This window comes from Ochotona princeps, chromosome 10, assembly GCF_030435755.1.
Source record: "Ochotona princeps isolate mOchPri1 chromosome 10, mOchPri1.hap1, whole genome shotgun sequence".
In the NCBI taxonomy this organism is placed as follows: domain Eukaryota; kingdom Metazoa; phylum Chordata; class Mammalia; order Lagomorpha; family Ochotonidae; genus Ochotona; species Ochotona princeps.
In genome coordinates, this window is record NC_080841.1 from 31,315,885 (window position 1) to 31,336,615 (window position 20,731).

General features: G+C 40.2%; 1 protein-coding gene across 14 annotated transcripts in view; it reads left to right on the forward strand.

The window, feature by feature from the left end:
• Positions 1 to 222: 222 nt before the first annotated feature.
• The window catches only part of DNAH14 (dynein axonemal heavy chain 14), a 230,288-nt gene continuing 209,779 nt past the window's right edge, over positions 223 to 20,731 (forward strand). For 6 of the 14 annotated variants that reach the window (XM_058669230.1, XM_058669231.1, XM_058669236.1 and 3 more), the window contains exons 1-5: positions 5,582 to 5,771; positions 6,790 to 6,920; positions 11,938 to 12,093; positions 13,227 to 13,342; positions 15,673 to 15,735. In XM_058669230.1, coding sequence (XP_058525213.1) covers positions 5,735 to 5,771; positions 6,790 to 6,920; positions 11,938 to 12,093; positions 13,227 to 13,342; positions 15,673 to 15,735 — 503 coding nt within the window. In that variant the 5' untranslated portion in view covers positions 5,582 to 5,734. Of the gene's footprint in view, positions 332 to 1,924; positions 2,057 to 5,581; positions 5,772 to 6,789; positions 6,921 to 11,937; positions 12,094 to 13,226; positions 13,343 to 15,672; positions 15,736 to 20,731 lie in introns of those variants that run through there. The other 8 variants (XM_058669228.1, XM_058669237.1, XM_058669229.1 and 5 more) reach the window with 4 other exon arrangements.

Below are 20,731 nucleotides of genomic sequence, written 5' to 3' on the forward strand. Positions count from 1 at the left end.
GCACACATTCTAAGCATATATTACATTTTTGAGGATAGATTATGGGACAGGTCATAAGTCTTAAATTTTAAAAATAGGAGTCATATCATGTATCAATTCAGACTAAATTGCAACAAAAATAGAAATCAGTAACAAAACTGTCAAAATTATCTCTTAGGTTATAGAAATAATGTGAATTTTCAATGTAATAAAATAAAATTTAAAAAAAAGAAATGTGAATTTTCATATCCTGTTGCTTCTTCCAGATTAAAAAAATGGCCACATTTATACCCATTGATTTTACTACTTTAACTCAAGGAGAATATGAAGAAGAAAGCACCGCAAAACCAAGGTAAACATAAGATATAGTTAAATGAAATTCCCCCTGCCCCCATAATATGATTTTTGCAGCTAGTGGTAAGCCATCATGGTGTAAAACTTAGCGTGTTTTGTGGAGGATAGTGAGAGGCTCTGGTCAGCAAAAACCTTAGTTTCTTAGGGACTAGCAAAGTAAGCAAATCAACATTGGTAGTTGGGTCTTCCCTGGAGACTAAGCTTGGACATGCACCGCCCCCCACCCAAAAAAAGCGAGAGGGAGTTGATGGGTGTGAGAAATTAACAGACAACTGAGAAACCCCACGCAGAGGGAGGTTTATACCAGATGTGGACTTCGTAGAAAGTGGCAGCACCAAGCAGATGGAAGAAGTCTGGGCACAGCTGTGTGTTTTGTTCTTTCCCACATGCTTCTTGGGGCATCAGCATCTATGCTGTCACCAACACAAGACAAAAAGCCACAGGAGCAGCCGAATCAGCCAGAGGCTGGTGGGCTGTCAGCACCTCGGCACCCTGTGTGGGCCAAGGGCGGAAATGAGTGAGTGGTTGATTACAGAAGTGGGTGCTCACGTCTGCCCCTGGGCGCCATCTTCCCCCCTCATTCCTCTAGTCTCCCAGGCCACAAGGTTCCAAGACTGAAACTATGGGAAAGAACAGTGTCCCAGGTGACATTCTGAGGATTCTTTGAGGAATAGGAAGCAATGTTTGGGCACAGATGCTGTGTGTGTGTGTAGGTTAGAGTTTCAATGAAGGGGAAACTTTACAAGATGCTTATAAACCAGTGGGGTCTCAAAAATGTTCAAAGAGAACAGATTTAGTGATACCTGATGAACTATTTATGAATAAGAACTTATGCCTTATTTGTCCCTTCTTAGAGACAAAAAAGTAGTGCCTTCTTAGTTATATGATTATTGTTGTTTAATACACCAATAGGCACTCCCTCTCCAAAAAAAAAAAAAACGAAAACCCATACACACGTAAAAGGAGTTGCAGAAGTCTGAATTTCCTTTGCTGCGTTAAAATATGACCTCCTGCATCAATAGATTGTAGACAGTGATTTGGGATTTGTTACAAAATGTTTTTTCCAACATTTACAGAGTAGACAATTGTCTGATATGCTGTGGGAAGATTTTACTGTAAATAAGTTGAGTTTTTCACTTTATTGTCATAAAGGAAGTTAATAAATATAAAAATTTCAGAAGATTGTCCTGAGTTGTTTCTGCCACTAATATAAATGGATAATATTTTTATCTAACATGAAATCAAGATTTTTATATCCCTTCTTGCTTTGCATTTTTATTAATAATTTATAGCATTCATGTTCTTACTGCTAAAACCACTTATCTCTATTGAGTACTTAACTATTTGACTTCCAATGTAAATACTTTGGCTCTTATTTTCAAAATGCATGCTCAAAAATCACTCAAAAGGACAGATATTACAGTGTCTTATAAAGTACAAAATAAATATTCAATCTTTAACTTGTAGAGTGTTTACCATAAAAAGCCATTGCAATTACAAAAGTGAAATTCCAAATACTGTGTAAGCAATTTGTTATCTTGTTGGAATGATGATGCATTTATTTCTCAGAATATTTTCTTTGTCCTACTAGATGTGTAGCATATGAACAATTTGAAGAAATCACAGCAACAGAGACTGAACTATATGAAACAGAAGAACAGGAGACCTTAACCTATGATGCAGTGAGAAAATTCACTGGACTACTCCAGTCAGGGAAAACAGAAGAAACTGATCAAGATTACTACCCAGGCATGTAGCTTAATGACTTATCTTATGAAGATGAAAGGGTTTTTAAAAATAGCCTCAAAACAAGAAATTAAGTAAAATATATAGAAAAGTTAGTTTACCTTCAAAATATAAGGTTTGATATTTTATTAATTTTCATTCATCATAGCAGTTAAAAGGGTCTTCAAGGACTTTTTTTGCAATCTGAATACTGATTAGAATCGAAATACTGACAATAATAAAAACAAAAATAGCAATAGGGACATCATTGCCACCAAGAATATTTGACATTTCTATTTTTATAGCAGTCAATGATTGACATCCCTGCTTTGAGAATGTCATCTAATGTGCATTTTTGAATTGGTGAGGAAGAGCTCAAAGGTGGGGGCAGCATTTTCTCAAGACCCCGGTGTCTTTTGTCTGTACTGCGCCTTCGTTTTTGTTTATCACAAAGGAGAAGGTTATATCAGAAGTGGGGGTGGGGGGAGCCATTAGACTCAGTGAGGTAAACCAGGCATAGACAGATGCAGGCTGGTCTAGAGAAGTTGGCCTGACAGCAGTCGAGGGTAGCATAGTGGTTATCAGAGACTGGGGAGAGTGGTAGGGAGAGGGAAGGATGAAGAAACGTTAACCAGTGGACAGGAACAAGCAGCTCGAGTTTCTACTGCATGCTAGACCGACTGCAGACAGCAGTAATGAACTGTGTGTTTTTTACAATGCTAGAAGAAGGGATCTTAAATGGTTTCACTATAGAGAAATGATCAGGGTTTGAGGTCATATGTATCCCACAAATGTGTATATTTTAGTGGATTACTTAATTTTTAAAAATGTAAGAAAGGAGTAGTCTGTTGACCAGATAATACCAACAACTTCAGTAAAACCATGACTGAAAACTGCCCATTGGCCTTACTTGTGTGCTATGTTTTGGAGGGATTTCTGGATTAAGAAAGGGAGGAGGAAATAGAAGAGTATGCAGTTGTTGTGAAGTTCAACCATTGCAAAGGACAAGTGTGGATTAACAGGAGAGAGTGTGGCCAAACAATATATTTTATTTAAGTTAGGGACTGCTTGGATGTGCAAAAGAACAGTTTAATGGTGCATGCATGGAGAAATGGGATCTGAGCAAAATGATGTGTCAAGGACTGATCTTGGGTAAGAGGAAAAACAATCCTTCCCTCTTTATTAAATCAGGAGGAATAAAACAAACATGAGCCGTTGGTGTGTTTGGCAGTGGCAAGTTACAGGAATTCTCTGTTCCCAGGGAATTGGGCGTTGAGATCTGTTGAAAGAGAGAGACTGGAAGGTAAAGGTTTAAAGATTTTTGGAGTGTGACAATCTGAAGTCATTGAAGAGTGTTGGGAGACTAAGTTAATAAGACAATAGCATTTTTCTTATGTGTCCAGGGTCTATTAGTGCTTAATTAAAATGGAAAACTACCAGCCCATCTACTTGTGGAGCTTTGTCTCACAGCACCAGGATGTGCAGCTTTAAAAAGCTCATAGGTTTGAGTTCGTACAAGGTTGATGTTTTGCCATGTAGACCGAAGGGAGAGAGCTTAGCAAATTGGCAATAGTGTGTGGAAAGACAGCATAATCTACCCTGGATAACAAACAGGGTAAACAGGAATGAAAGGGTAATGGGTGATAAGAAAGTTATGTTCCAGTGGATCAATGCTCCTGATGAAAGTGGAAGAGTAGGGCCCGGCGGTGTGGCCTAGCGGCTAAAGTCCTCGCCTTGAACGCCCTGGGATCCCATATGGGTGCCGGTTCTAATCCCGGCAGCTCCACTTCCCATCCAGCTCCCTGCTTGTGGCCTGGGAAAGCAGTCGTGGGCGGCCCAATGCATTGGGACCCTGCACCTGCGGGGGAGACCTGGAAGAGGTTCCTGGTTCCTGGCTTCGGATCGGAGCATACCGGCCGTTGCAGCTCACTTGGGGAGTGAAACATTGGACGGAAGATCTTCCTCTCTGTCTCTCCTCTGTATATCTGACTGTAATAAAGTGAATAAATCTTCAAAAAAAGAAAAAAAAAAGTGGTAGAGTACAGTGCAACAGAAAGACGTGAACTTCAGAGGAGTTGGAGCTTATCTTTAAAACAGGGCAAGTTGTAATGATTTGGGAGTGGTGAATGAGAACAAGGAGGAAGATAATCCTGGTCACTGTCTTCTATCTGCCTAAGGAGAGAATGTAAACCATAGCTGTTTGAGAAAGCTGAATATCTGTGATTCCTGTTAACACGAGGAGCTCGGTGGTGTCCTCAGGGTTCCTGTGGATGCAAGGAGCAGGGAGAAACTCATGGAACAGGTTGAAGACGGATGACGTTTTTCACAACTCTCATACATTTTTCATAAAGCCAACCAAGTTTCTTATTGTGGTCTGGACAATGTTTAAATTTTTCTTTGATTTGTTTCTTTATTTAAAAGGCAGAATTAGAAAGAAAGGAAATCTTCTAACCACTGATTCATTTCCCAAGCAGTAGAGCCCGGAACTCCATCTGGATCTCCCCCATGAGTGATAGGGGTCCAGAGATTTGGGCCAACTCTGCAACCATCCCCAAGCACATTAGCAAGGAGCTGGATTGGAAGTGGAACAGCCAGCACTCAAATGGACATTTTGATGTGGGCCAGCATTGCAGATTATGTCTTAACCAGCTGAGCTGCAATACCAGCCCAGTCTCTGTCTCATCCCCCATCTGTATCCTCTCTTCCCCTTCTCTCTACCCCGTCACAGTTGAAAACCTTACCATCAGATGCCTGGAACAGGATTGATGTATGATCTCTGGTTATGCAAACTGGAGATAATGGCTCTCTTCATTAGGAATTTGCAGGCTCTTTATTTTGTAATTATTTTGTTTGTGATTATTGTGTCTAAACCCCTATTACCTTGTAGTTTAGGGATTTGTACTACATAGATGTGAAATAAATGAGGACTTGTGAAATCCATTCAATTATAAAAAGTCCTATTTTCAATAACCTTTACATTCTTCTGTGTGCTGAAAATCTGCCAGTTATGTAAGCCATAAAAAATATGAAAAGTAGACTTTTTTTTGCTACTTTTTAACATTTCTATCTCAATATGTTCTGGATTCAGTTACCAAGCTATGGTTAATAGTTTTGTTTTTCCCATATTTCATGAAAAGTCACACATTAAAGACATAAAGGAATAAAATCAGTTGCTTCCTGACCTTTTGGCTAAAATTAAATGTACTGTCATAGTAAAATTAACAGAATGGCTCCTTAACAAGCACTAACTATGTGCTTTAAGTGAATTAATTCTTGGCAACAAACCTATGAGACACTTACTGCAAAACAAACAAACAAAAAGACAAACAAAAACCTTCCTTCAACGATGAGAAAAGTAACACAGACAAATAATTCATAAGCTTGATTGCAGGAGTGGTAAGGTTTACATCTGAGCTTGGGACCCAGGCAGTTTGACACAGTTAGGCCTATGGCCTAACCTGCTGGGGTAGCCTGCCTCACGTGATGAGCAACTACATTGCATTAAATGTGTACTGTGACATTGTTTATAGCACCTGCTAGTTAATGAACTACGATTTCATTTTCAGATTATATTATAGAAGGTATTACTCAAAAACCTGTAGTTGTTCCAAAGCCAGGGACTCCTAAAAAGGAGAAACCAAAGGAAAAAGAGGATGAAACCCAAGTGTGTCCCAGGATGAGGAAAGCCAAAGTTACGCATTATGATACCACAGGTGAGTGTTTCTCTCAACTCTCCTATTGAGAATAAACATGAGGCTGTTTCACATTGCTCTGTGGTTTGTGTGCTAACACAGAAACTGATTTCAGAATAATTGACTGAATTTTCTGTTTGATTGCTTAAAGAATTATTTTTAATTTCTGAAAGTTGTGATTTTTAAATGAGATGGCATTATGGTAATAAAGGATATGGAATTGCAACTGGATAGACAAACTAAATTTTTGCTCTGCCTTTTTTTTCTTTCCAATGATTTTCCTCTGGAAAGCTCCACTTGAGCTTCGAAATTTCTTGCTCATTTGTGCTGTTTGTTCTTATCTCAGTGTAAAAGTGGAATGTAGGCCACGCTTCCTCCAAGTCTGAGTATAGAATACCAGGGAGTAAAAAAGGTTTATGAAAAAATAGAATTAAAAGATAAGGTAACATTTCCATGAACTTTTTAAAGCCTCTTATGTTTTTGTTTTTTTGTTAGCATTCATGATTATGTTAGGAATTCAAATTTTTTTAAAGAATTTTTTTGGTTTTTAGAACATAGGTATTCCTTAAATTTTGTACTTTGGAAATTACTCTTTATCTTCCTCTATGTGCCTTTATTTTCTAGCAGGCTACAAAATCTTGCAAGCTACTAAGTCCCCCTAAATAATTTATACTTGAGCAATGTTTCATAAGACAACTTGAGCAATCCCCACTGCCTGCCAGGGTGTGCATTGGCAGGAAGCAGGAGTCAGGCCACTGGTGTGTATACTGTGCCAGTGTGGCACATGGGCTTGTTAACCGGAGCCTCAACCCCAGAGCTAAGCATCCACCCCTTGTGGTGTTTACCCAGGTGGATAAACACCATTCCTCCTTCTCTGCTCCTGTCAATAGCTTATTTTCTCTGTACTTGTGCTCTGTGTAAATGTTTAGGTTGCCATGTAAATCTTTTTCTTTATACAGCAAAATTTGGAAGAAGTTATCCTTAAGGGATGCCGTTCTTTGCACTTATGTCAGACTTTTATTTTAATATTTTATACCAGAACCAAAAGATGATGATGTGATAAGAAATATTATTAGGCTAAGAGAAAAGCTTGATTGGCCAATGACATTCCCACAACACACTTTGAAACATAGACCTTGTGAAACATATATTCCAAAGAGTATACAAAAGGTATTGTTCTATTTTATTCCATTTTGAATTATAAAAATCAATTGTTTGAAATTGTTTTAATTTTTGTTTTTAGCTCATTTGTTTCATTTCCTTCTGCTAGTGTTACACTCGCATCAAATTGTTGAGTCGCAAATGCTGATTAAAGTACTGAACATCACTTTATTTTACTTATTTAAGGAATGAAAAATGGATAAGATAAGGCTATAATGCTTCAATATTTGTCTCTCCTCTCATCACTAGTTCTCATCAGGTCCTCAGACAGGGGTGCCATCTGCCTGAAATGTGAATCTAAACTTTGTTCTCTATTATCAATTGTGTGTGTGTGTGTGTGTGTGAGAGAGAGAGAGAGAGAGAGAGAGAGAGAGATTTAAAGATACCCTAGTGTAATTTTTGTAACAGTCTGTCCTCACTGCAAGTTGTTGGCACCTGATTTTCACACCATAATCTCTTCATCTTTTCCATTCTGTCCTTACTCATTAGCCTGTTTGTTCAGAAAAATGTGATCTTGTCCAAGATTGTGTTACCCAAGGGAGGAAGTCCTGGCAAAACCTAGGCTCTCCCTCCTCTGGGTCTCACCTATCGCAGCAGACTGGCTGAGCGACGTCCTGTGTTCTGACCTTCAGCTGAGGGATTCTCATGGTGCAATCCCCAGACAGGTCACAACATCAGCTTCAGCTCAGGCTGCGTTAGGAATTTATATTCTCATTTACACCTTCAGCCCACTGAATCAGACCGGTGGAAGGACCTAACCGTCCCCGTTTTATTGAGCTTTGCTGGTAATCTGATGAGCAATCAAGAACCATTTCTGCAAACAAAGGAACAACCAACTGTTTCCTGAAAAAGGAGCAGCTTGTGGGTAGTGGAACCTTTGCAGCCATGTAATTCCTGTTGGAACTACACGTCTCTGTCATTGTAATGGAAAGGCATGGATAGGACATAAACAGAAGGGACTGTGTTCCAGTCAAGATTTATTTACAAAATCTGACGCCTGGCACCTGGCCATGGTTGGTGCCTTCCTGCTCTAGATTGTTCCTATGAGAATAGATGATCTTTTGATCATTGTTCAGAGGTGGCACAATATAAAAAAGTATATGCATAAAGGGAACAGACACACCTAATTTTAATTATCTACATACACTACGGTATCTTGGGCAAGTTTCTGCCCTGTGTGAGCTTTATTTTCTTTGACCTTGAAATGAAGACAATAGTTATGCCCAGAGTGGTGAAGACTAAATGAGGTGAAATTGTGCCATGGGACCTGACAGTGTATTCAGTAGTTAAAAGAAGTCCTGCCAATAAAGGCAAATAAACCCAGAGTGATGGCTCACATAGTGCCTGTGCTCTGTTAAAGCTATCTGGTCATTTGAAACATGTGTTCTCTACATTATGTTTCAAACTGTGAGGTTACTAGAAACTTAGGTTACATACAATGATTTTACAATTACACATATAATTTAAAATTCAGCTAGAGAACCATAATATGTTCCAGGTAACAAATTCTTCTTCAAATGAAAACAAGTGTTTATTCATATTCTTACAAATAAAAGATACTTTCTTTGGAAGTCCATGACACCTTGGGTTTATTTGCCTTTATTGGTAGTTTTAAAATCAGATTTTCTTCCCTCCATTTTATGAAATCTCTTCAGAATCCACTGACATAGTCTCTTCATTGGTTGGGGTACTGAAATCAGCAGTTCAGTTGGAGGGGTCCCAAGAGAAACTTTGTCTGAGGTGATCCCACACCTGATTCTTGTGTGTGCATGCCAGTACAGGGTTTGGCACAGTCCGTCGCCCCAATCAGCTCATGCATATACTGGTGGTTGCAATTGCTGGGTTAGTTTTGTTTCCAGCTCTGTCTTCTACACGAACCAATGGTTGTTGCAGTCCAGCCTGATCCTGCCAACTTGATACTCGGCCCTCACGCAAACGAGTGGGAGCTGCAGCCTAGTTGGAGCGACTCCCCATAACCCCCACCAGAACTGCCCCCCACCCTGGTTCCCATGCTTGCCACCATGTACCATAGATTTGTTTAGTCTGTCCCACATCCCATTTAGCACTCGTACATGTCAGTGGGCATTGAAGCCAAGTGCAACCCAACCTGCCGTATTATCCAGCCCACATACATACTGACGGGTGCTGTTCTGTCTAGCCACCTCTGTCTCAATCCTGGTTGTCATGCTCTCCAGTGGCAGTGGTAACCCAAGAGGGAGGTACCCACTATTTCCCTCCTAGGCCATTCCCACTCCCGGATTATGCGCTCTCCTGATGGTTCCGGAGTTTAACTTGACAGAATTAGCCCCCAGTGCCAGCCTCTGCCAGCTGATGCTGTGGCAAAGCCCACCCAACCCTCACCCACTCTAACTTACGCTTGCACCAGTAGGAGCAATCAGCCCAGCCTGGCTTTTTCCTGATCTAGCTCACATGCGGTGCACAGGTGTTGTAGCCCTGCCTGATCTGGTCTGCCACCATCCCAGCTCAAGCTTTCCAGTGGCAGTGGCTGTCCAGCAGGGGAGCTCTCCACATTCCCCCTGCTGGCTTTGCCCCCTCCCTCCCTGGTTGTCACGTGTGCTGGTTGGGTGCTGCGGCCCAGTCTGCTGCAGCCCACCTCACCTTGGCATTTGCTAGTGGGTGTTGTAACCTGACCCGGCCCGGCCCACCCCCAATTCCAGCTGATGCTGCGGGCTACAGCCTAGCCCAATCGAGCAGGCATCCAATCCCAGCCATAATGTGCACTGGTATTTGTTGCAACTGAACCTGGCCCAACCCACACTCTATTTTGGAGCTCACATTCGCCAACGAGTGATGTGAACTGGTTCAGCCTGGTTTGCCTCTGACCTATGCTAAATGTATGCCAATAAGTACCTTTCACTGGCCTGGTCTGGGCTGCTTCCTATCGTGGTCCTTGCACTCACCTGTATTGACTGTGAATTGCCAGAGGAGTGGCTCAGGCTCCTTCATCAGAACCTCTCCCAATGCCAGATTTCACGCATACTGGTGGGTCCATGAGCCAGCTCTACTTAGTCCACCTCCTGTCCTAGCAGGAACAGTGGCCTTTCCTGACTGGCCTTCAGCCCATTCTGGTTCTTATTGTTGGATGTTTCAGCCTAGCCAAGGCTTGTCCAGACCCAGACACGGCTCACACATGGCTCAGTAGGGGCAGAAACCTAGCCTAGTCCATCCTACATCTACCCTGGTTCTCCAGAGCACCAGATGGTGCTGGAGTCTAGCCCAGTTTGGTGTGCCCAGCCCCAGTCCACACTTGTGCCAAGGGAGACTGCAGCCATATCCAGACCAGAATGCAGCCCCTACTCCAGCCCCTGCATTCACCAGTGGGAAGCCCAACCCAGTTAGGGTGTCTTCTTAGCTCCCAATCAGGCCGGTTCCCAGCCATAGATTGCGTGCATGCCATTGGTTGCTCTGACCCAGCTTGACATAGCCCCTCACCTGTCTTGGCCTTTGCCTTCGTTGCTGTGGCCTAGTATCCCTGGCTCATGCAGACCAGTTAGTGTAAGAGCCTAGCTCTGCATGACCTGTGCAACATTCTGATTCTGTTCTTCCTTGTGAGTTAAGGTTTGTTCAGCTCTGCCTGGTCCACCCACTTCCAGTTGCAGCTCAGCCCACCCCACATCCTGTTTTTGGATGTACATTCAGGTGCTGCTGCCTTGACCTGCCCAGACTGTTGTCGGTTCCCTTACCTGTAAGTGATGGCAGGTTCCATGGTCACACCTAGCTCAGTCCATCATCACCCCAACTCTTGAGCTATCCAGCAGGACTTGTATTTCCACAGGATTGGGCCCACACTTCCCCCTGTGAATCTATCCCTGGATCTGGTTCTCTCACGTGTTGGTTAGTATCCTGACCCTGCCAAGTGTGACCCATCCCCTGTTCTGCCACTGAGTCAGGTACTGGTACCTAGCCCTGCCAGACAGGCCCCAGCCTTGGCTTTTATATGGACTGTTAGTGTGGCAGTCACTGATGCTCTTGCTAACAGCCCATCTCAGGATTCCCATGTGGGTTGGTGAATCAGTCTGGCCCAAATGGAACTTGTGCAATCTCCCTTCCAAACCCTCAGTTCTCAGTCCCAGGGCTTGCAAGCAAGTTCAATGATCCCATTGCTAAGAATCACACAGAATTCATCCCTCACCTGCACTCATATTAGCCTTATCTCTCAATGTCCCTAGGCAGCAATTACATACCCTAAAAACCCTAGAGCTTATCACCGGGCAGCCAGCAGACAGAACCTGGCGCCCACTTGGCGCACTGGGCACCCAAAGCCTAGGACTTGGTCACCATGTGGCGACAGTGCCCATGGGCCGAGTCCCGGGCACTGGCTTCAACCTAGCCCGAATACTCTCTACTAGCAGGTCGCCACCACTGCAGAGAGCTGCTGTCACCTGAGCTGCCAAGGTCAAACTTCCAGACTTGGATTTAAATCCCTATTTCGCCACTTCTAAATTCATGACTGTTTCCAAATTACCTAACTTACCAAATTGCTGATCTCTGCATTTATTTCATGAAATTAAAGAATCAAACCTTAATGCTTTAAAAATGTTAAAGTTGACATTGAACTCTTAATGGTTTTAAAGATAATGTATGCACACACATCACTTAAGTATACTAGTTACTTAACAAATATTATTTTAATACTAAGCCTTTATTAATATAAAAGCAAGTGCTAAATTTAATAAGCCAAAAGGCATTGATGTTGGTAGACAAACTTAGTGGAAAGTTTTATGTATGTTAAAGGATGTCACTAAGTCCTTGGGGTTAAGTATACATTATTAAGCATACAGATAAAGGTTGCCTGAAGTTCTATTACCAAATTATGTTTAATAATGAAAGTAAGCATGCTCACTTTTCCTGAGATTAAGCTAGTTTAATTTTGATTAGAGACAATTTGATGCTAGCTTTCCACAAAGATATTTTTAATCTGTAGTAACCTTGTTTCAATTTATTGGATGATTTTCTAAGTCATTTCATTAGTTAATGTAGTCAAATTGATTTTTTTTTACCTCAGCAACCTTTGAAAGATGATGGAGAGTTTGTATATTGCCTTCCTCGGGTTCATTCTTCTAATGCGCTTTACAACCCATATGACCTTCAGGTAGTGTCCACCTCCAAGGCTAAACACAGTGAAGAATTTTGGATTGTTACTGCATCATTTATCTCAAAGGTAATATTTAATGGCTGTTCTCAGCATTCAGAACAAAAAAATATTGCTGAGCTTAGAACTTGATAGCACAAATTTATCTCTGTTTGAGAAACCCAATCCTTTGAGAGCAATTTACACTTAACAATCCTCTTGGGAACAAAGTTATTACTAGTGACGTTTTTTTTCTTGGTAGAGTTTTCACTTTCAAGGTTCAATTATGGGATTTTTTTTTTGCCTCTCAAATCCTTTAGTATTTATTTACAGTCTTTTAAAGAACTAGAAAACAGGTCTTTTCTGGCATAATATTAAGTATATCGATAAAGGGAAGATCCCCCTCCTCCCACTGGCATGCTTATCAGAGCTCCTTTGTCAGATATAGAAATGCTCTATTTATGCTCTTGCACAGTACTTTGCTACTTAGAGCAAGTTGTAATTATATACTCACTTGTTTTGATCATTTGCTTCATATCTGCCTGTTTGCTCTCTGTCTTCCCAATCTCCCAACTAAAACTGTGAAGTAGATGTGGACAGGACCACATGTGTATGAGATCGAGTGTGTGTAGATATTGAAATATCTATGACATGCCGTATCAAGTGTAAATGAAGAGAACAGTGTCAGTATATGTGGAGACATACATGATACATATTGCTGATGGCATAGGCATACTCTTTCTGGAAGAAAGTTAATCAGATGTGAGCATTTGGATAGGAGAGAGAAGCTCCTGAGAAGAGAAAGATTCCTTCATGGAGAGCATGTGACTTTTCTGAATGGCACGAGGGAGTATCTGGTTTGTAGGGTTATAAGCTATATTGGGCTGCTCGATCTCTGTTGGTACAATAAAGTTCATAAGCAGTGCTTTTATAGAAACTGATAATTGTGAGGCTCATAATTTGAAAGGCCATTGTGGAAGGTATCAGACTGGGGAGAAAGCTGCTTCTCTCTGATGGAGTGCAAGAAATAGCATGAGAAAAGACAAGGTCAGAAGCAGAGTGATGACAGGTGTCAAAATCAGGTGTAGATAAAGTACCTAAGGATTCAGATATGGGGAAATGTAATTATAAAGGCAAGGAGTTATAAGCCAAATACAGGGTTTCTTAAGTTCTTAAAGATGGTATCTTTAAAGAAACTAATGTTTTGTGCCTTATAATTTCAGGTTGTCAATAAAGTTGAGGGCATGGATGTAGTAGAACTCACGCCTACTTTGCGATGGCTATCGGAAAGAAAATACTGCTATTTGTTACAGCATTTCAAGATATTTTCCAAATTCCGGTGAGAGGAGTGCAAACAAAACCAATTCTTTGTCATTTGAATCTCTTAAACCATAATAATGACATATATATATGCAAAATTATAGAAGTAGAGTATTCCACAATCTTTTTAAAAATCGTACTCATTTAGGTATTAAAACTCTCCATTTAAAACATTATGAATGTGACAAAAATGGTATTTCATAGTCAAGTAAACTGATACTGTCTTGATTTTACTTTTTCCTATGATTTATTTTGTTGATGAAATTAATATTTGCTTACTATGTTCATTTTATATGAAAGGCAGAGTCAGAGTTAAAGATCTGCCATGTATTGGCTCACTCCCTGAATGCCCACATTAGCCATGCTTGTTCAGACCAAGGCTAGGAGCTCTGGCTATTCCATGTGGGTGGCTGGAACCCAGCTACTTGAGCCTTTATCAGCTGCCTCTTAGAGTGTGCCTTAGCAGGAATTTGGGCTTGGAAGCAGAGCCACAACTTAAACTCAAGGACTGCCCTGTGAGATATACACATCTTAAGCGATGTCTTAACCATTGTGCGAATACCACCCCCAAATGAACACTGAGTCCACTGAAAACTAGGCACTGTTCTCCATGCTGAAGACACTGTGTTGGACAAACTAAGTCCTGGTCTCAAAGGACTTACATGATAGCAGGTAGGTAAGAGAGAATGAACAAGCACCTAAGGTGTCAGGTAGGGATTGAATTATGAGGGAAAAGAAAGAAGTTAGCCTGAGACCCCGGGGGAAGCCTGCTGATTGGGAAAGCTTGGTCTAGATCTTGGTACAGATTACATCCCACCACATCAGGATTCCTCAGCCTCAGATCATCCACAAATTAACACACTGTTTTCTAGTTTGTACCTAGTTGATAACTTTATTGGTTTCTCTCAAACGTCTATCTTTTCTTGCAGTCTGCGGTTATTTCCCAAGGACTCAGAAAACAAATAACATTTTAATGAGTTTTTATTTGTTTAAAAGGTAGAATGAGAGAGAGCGAGCTTCCATCCTCTTTCATTCCCCAGATCTGGGAACAGCTGGGACTGGTTCATACCAAAACCAGCAATGTAGAACTCCATCCTTATCTCCATGGTGGGTAACAGGGATCAAAGTACTTGGGCCCTCATTGAGATTCATGTGTCACAAGCAATGACTTAGCCTACTGTATCACGATGCCTGCCCCCAATCACAAGACTGACTTGAGACATTTCTAACTTACAAGGCCTCACTCAGTTTCTTTGAATAATATATGATTCTCTCAGAGCTGCCAGACACCTCCGGAACTCCTTCAATTTTCTGCGATTCAAAATCGGCCGATTGCCTGGCCGTTGGCATCCTCCCGTGCCTGCCATTTCCCCCTCCATTCTGGCTCTTAACCAGCTATAAAAGGAAACTCACACCTCAGCAGTTACTTAAAAGTGGCTCTTCTCCCTAAGATGCAGAGGCTGTTCAGGAACTGATTGTAAAGTAGTACTGAACATGTCTGCATAGTCTCCTGTTGAGGTGAGGGACATTGTGTAAGTGGTGAGCGTATATGTTCCATTTATGAAAATTATGAGTGACAAGTAATCACAGAAGGAGACTTTTCAATTATTCATACAGGTTGAGTTTTTAAGTCATAAATGTCTCCTTTCATTAATATTAAATAATACCAAGATGATATCTATTATCTTAAAAAATTAAATTAATGTACCTCTTCATCATCTCTTGAGAAATTAAATCTTGAATTTCCCCGAAGAGTCTCTTTTTAACATAGTAAGCCAGTAAAATTTTAATGTATAATATGTATTTATAGTTTTTAATATTTATTAGAATTTTGGAAATAGGGGTTGGCACTGTGATGCAGTAGACTAAGCTTATACTTGTGTCTCTGGCCTCCCACGTGGGTACAAGTTCAAGTCTTTTGCTGCTTTACTTCTGATCCAGCTCTGGGAAAACACAACGGGATGGCTCAAGTCCTTGGAGCCCTACACCCATGCGGGAGATCTGGAAGAACTTCCTGGCTTCAGATTGGCTCAGCTCCTGCCATTGCAGTCATTAGGGAGTGAACCAATAGATGGAAGTCCTCTTTGTTTCTCCTTCTCTCTGTAACTCTGCCTTTTAAATTAAAAAAAAATGAAAATAATGAATTCTTCCATCCATGAAAATCAAAATGACTTTACACTTACCTTTTGCTCTATATTTTATTGATGACTTGAGAGAGAATTTGTACGCTTCAGTAATTCATCACTCAGATGATGCATGCTTTAGAGAATTCCGTAACACTAAGCTTTTCCTAAATATATTCTATATGAATGCATGATTTATGAGCACCGAATGTGTCTTTCCTTTCAGAATTAATAAAGCCTTTGTAACTTGGAGATTGAATGTTAAAAGAATGAAGACAGAAAGGAGCAAGTAAGTCTTGATATGCCATGTGTTTATATAAGTTTCAAAAGCAGAAGTTTTAAAGTATAGTGTGAGGGTAGGTACAGTATAATTAGAAAGTCACAATACACTGCCTTTATAATTCAATCTAACCGACTTTAAGCGCTTTCTCCCCTAATGTACCATTCTGTGATCACCATACTATAAAGGACCTTGGTGAGCATTCTTGGTCACTTAATCTCATTTTTTTGCCCATGGGAAGAAGAGGGATAAAGCCGTAGGAGACAGTTAATTCTGTTTCGTAGGGTCTCCAGGAGTCAGGGTTTTCTTTAATAGGGTTGCTGGTTTTATTACCTTTTTTGATGTAATGGTAGATTGAGATGCAGTTGTAAGAAAATATACCAAAAGTCCCCCACTTGTCTTTTTCCTGTTTTCCTCCAAGAGGATAATATCTTGCAAAAGCTTTAGATTATCATGGCAATATTCAGGACATTTGCCATGGTGTAATCAAATACAGGCTCATCTGTACCACCACAGGATCCCTACTGTCGACCTTTAGGCTCTCTGCACTTGTCACCTTATTCCTGTTTCCACTGTCTCCTTGACCTACGGCAACCGCTGGTATATCCCCCTTTCTATAACTTTGACCAGGAATGATATCATTAGCAATAATAATGAGAATAAGAGGATATTGTTGGAGTTACATAGGTTATGGAGATTCAGGTACATGTACTTTTCTTCAGATATATCAAATGATACACACTACATATTTGCATCTCTTTGTTAATGAGGACATCACAAAATGGTTTTAGAAAGATATTATGTAAGAGGAATCATAGAAGATACAATCCTTGGGTTTGATTCATTTCATTTAATATAGCTCAGATTATTTAGTTCCTCTGGGTAATTTTTTGACCTTACGAATGCTCTTTCTTCAGCTTGATAAAGCCTGCTATTGAGACTTCCTATTGATTTATTCATTTCAGTGATTTTATTTTTCTCTAGGATTTACCATAAGGTTTTCTAAATTGTTTTTGTCGAACTTCTGTTGTTTTCCAAATTTGTCCTGTTTTTCAGCTGTATATTCTTATGGTTTGCTGAACAACTTTGGAGATTATTCTGGATTCTTTGTCAGTTATTTCACAGATCTCCATTTCGTTAGTGGCCATTGTTGGAGGTTTGTGAGTTTTTTAAGAAGTGTGATTTTTTTTTGTGTCTTTGTAGTTTTGGTGTCCTTGCACTGTCATCTGTGCCTTTGAGAAGACAAGAGTTTCTGGCTTTTCCAGGTGTTTAGTTTAGTCTGGGTAGGCTAGCTGGCAGTGACTCTTGCCAGACTGACTTCGTTTTTGAGTTTTCTAGATGGCAAGCTGCTACCTTTGATTTGAGTTAAGGTTGGGCATCTGGTGGGGCTTTGCGGTCAGGCACAGCTGATGGCTAGGTACTGTGGTTGCCCCCGACCAGGACATGCTGTAGGACATGCTTGATGGCCAGGTGGTACCACTAGTTATGTTCTATGGTTGGACAGGGTTGAAGGAAGCATTTCAAGGTTAGGTGAACTCATTGTTCAGTATGGAAAAGACTAGCTGTTGTGCTTAGTAAGCATGCGTAGATGAGGGCTGCTGCTTGGTCTGTGTAGGGGTTTGGGCTGAGCTGAGGCTGAAATGAGTGCTGTTTGAACACTGACGGTTATAGGGAAATGGAGAGGATCTGTTTCATAAAGGGCAACCTGGTGTAGGCCATATTTCTTAATTGGTTCATTTCATCCAAGCAGTGGAATATATGTGTAGAATTATTTATTTATTCCCTTTTATTCCTTCGATGTTTGCAGTGTCTGGAGTGAAATCTCCTCTGTTTCTTTCCTGATGAAGGCAATTTTATGCTTTCTTTGTGGTCATTTGTGTTCTGTTGATCTTTTTAAAGAATCAGATCTTTGTTTCACTGATTTTCCCCGATCCTCTTTTCTTTTTTTTCCATTTCATTTATGCTTGGTATTACTTGTACTTGCTTTGGGTTTATTTTGTTCTTTTTCCTTCTAGTTGCTGAAATAAGAGCTTAAATTAGGGAGTTGAGACCTCCGAATTGCCAAATATAAGCATTTGGAGTTATAAATTTCCTTCAGCATTGATTTCGCATAGATTTTGATATTTTCATTTACTTCATCTTCTCTGACCCTTTTAAAGTGCTTTATTTGGAGCTGCCATCATGGTTTAGTAGATTAAGCTACCACTTGCAATGTTGGCATCCCTAAATAGAGTGCCAGTTCAAGACCACTCTGTTCCAATTCCCATCCAGATTCCTGCTAATGCTTTTGGGAAGGCACCAGGTGATGGCCTAAGTACTTGGGGCCCTGCCACCCCTGTGGGAAACCTAGATGAAGTTTTTGACTCCTGGTTTTAGCCTTACTCACCTCTAGCTATTGTGGCCATTTGGGGAGTAAACAAGCAGACAGGTGGATGTATGTTTTCTCTTTTTCACTTGCTCTAACTCTGCATTTCTTTTTTCTTAAATATATTTTTATTTTGAATTTTGAATTATGTGGTATAATTTCGTATAGGCTGGGATTCCCCCCCAAACTCCCATCCCCGATAGATTTTCCCCATTATGCAATGGTGTAGTTCTTCATATGGAATCATAATTCTATCAGTCTCTTATTTAAGTGTACCCCGACATTGTTGGTACAGACAATGTCAAATAAATGATCTTTTAAATGTTTCCTTTCTAATACTTAGATATTTTCCTGCCACAAATTTTCTAGCTAGTTTTGATTTTATGTCAAATTGTTCTATCGGTTGATGGAATAAGGATGAAGTCTCCAACTATGATTTTAGATTTGTAGTTCAATTCTCACATTTTTGCAATGTTGTTCATTGCATATATAGTTAGTAGTAGTCTATTTCCTTGGTGGACTATTTTTATCACTACATAATGCTCCCCTATTAGTTTTCATTGTTCTAAAGTTTGCCTTCTGGGATGTTACTATGCCCACCCTTTCCTTTGGGCTAGTGTTTAAATGATAAGCTCATCCTTTGGCTTTGGATTCACCTGTATATGCTTGGAAGGAGTTCCTTTTAGAAAATAGTAATCCCATATGTTTAAGCACATGAAAATTGTCATATATATACCATTGAAATTTAACCTAATTATTTGAATGTTAGAGTCTAATTGTTATGCCTTTTTTGTTTTTGGTTTTTCTCTGTTATGTGTTATTTGAGCATTTTTAAGAATTCTTTTTGATTCATGTATTTTTAATGTATCTTGTGTAGCCTCTCTGGCAGTTGCTTTGGGTATAGCATTATAAATCTGTCACTTACAGTATGTTGTTGTCATTTAGGAACCTTGAGAAGAACATTTCTATATTTTTCAAATTCTTCCGTTATCTCTTCATAGTGTGCCAAGGTTCTTGTTTGTTTTAAAAAACTTTCTGTAACCATTCTTCTAGGATAAAGCTCTTGACACAAATCCTCTTCCTTTACCTGGCCGTGTGTTGATTTCCCTTTCATAGATGGATAATATTTTCTTGATGAGGGACTTTAGGATGATAGTGATCTTTCAGCACTTGAAAAATGTGTCACTTTCTTCTGACCTCCATGGACATGGGAATTGTTTTCTCCTACAAATGCTGTGCTCTTGCTTTCATTCTCAGAATTGTGGCTTGATGTGTCATAGTATGGAGTTCTTTGTCTTCATCCTGTGTTTTCTTTTAGCTTCATGAATCTCAGGGAGGGTGTGGGGGTGTGAATGCATGTGTGTGTTGTCAAACTGGGACATTTCATCTGTTATTTCTTGAAGTATTTTTTCAATCTTGCCTCCTTTCTCCTCTATCCATGGTGCTCCAAACACAAGCAGCTGATCCTATACTTGCAGAGACCACTGAGAGTCTGTTCACTTGTAGTCCAATTTTAATTTATTGTTCAGATTAGCTCATTTATATTATTCTGCCTCTTAGGTCACTGATCCTTTTCACTGTCTACTGTTGAGTCTTGTATTAGTCAATTTTTGTTCCCATAACAAATACTTGAAGTAACCTACTTAGGAAGGAAGCAGTTTGACTCAGTTTTGGAAGGTCACCATCCAAAAGTAGTGGATCATGTTAGTTTGGTACCTGATGAGGATGCTGGCTGGTGGAGCCCAGGCAGAAGAAAGATCACATCATGTAAGCAGAGAAGAACAGCAGCTAAGTCCAACTCAGTTTTTGTAACTATCTCATGACCCGAGGGCATCAATACAGTATGCCCACAAAGGTAGTTCTTATTAGAGATTTGAATAAAAATCTCCCACTACACTTAGCTCATAGTGTAAAACCATAGTGACCCTTAATTTACATCATTAATCCCTTAATAATTAACATAAGACTTTGGGAACTCTCTAATATGTGGGCCTTGGGGCAAACCTAAATTTATGGAAGCCATTCATTGACTTTGTTATTTCCATCATTGGGTTTTCCGTTTCTAAAATTTCCAGTTGGTTCTTTTGGTCTTCTGTTTATTTCCTTGACTTTTCATTACTTTGTATATTACCAACCAGTGGAAATGAGGGTCCTAATGTCTTGCTTGACCTTTCTTGAAAACTCCCCAAGAAGGCATTAGGGATGCATCATTACAGTTTAGCAAAAGCTGAGCTCTCACTTAATGATTTCCACCTGTGGTATCTGGCTGGCGTAGAATGACTATTGCCAAAAGATTCTGTTTTGCTAGGCTGCCCCTGTCCTTTAAGTAGATTATAGATTTTTTTTTGTCATTATTGTTTGGTGTTAACGGATTGCCAGTTTTTTCAGCTCTGAGTCTGGGATATATGGAACCTAAAGAAAGCCTAGGGAATTTGCTATATCATTCCTAGCTGGTTTTGCTTCTCTATTCCACCTTTCAATGTCTTCTTGTGTTTGATTTACATATAATGTTCAGAGTGTTGTGTTTATCAGGAATGACAGTAAATGCATGCCTACTGAATTTTTCCTGTAAGCCAGGACCCACATTTTAGTAGCCTTCTGTGATATGTTCTCAAATACCAAGCAATTTTTGTATGTGGG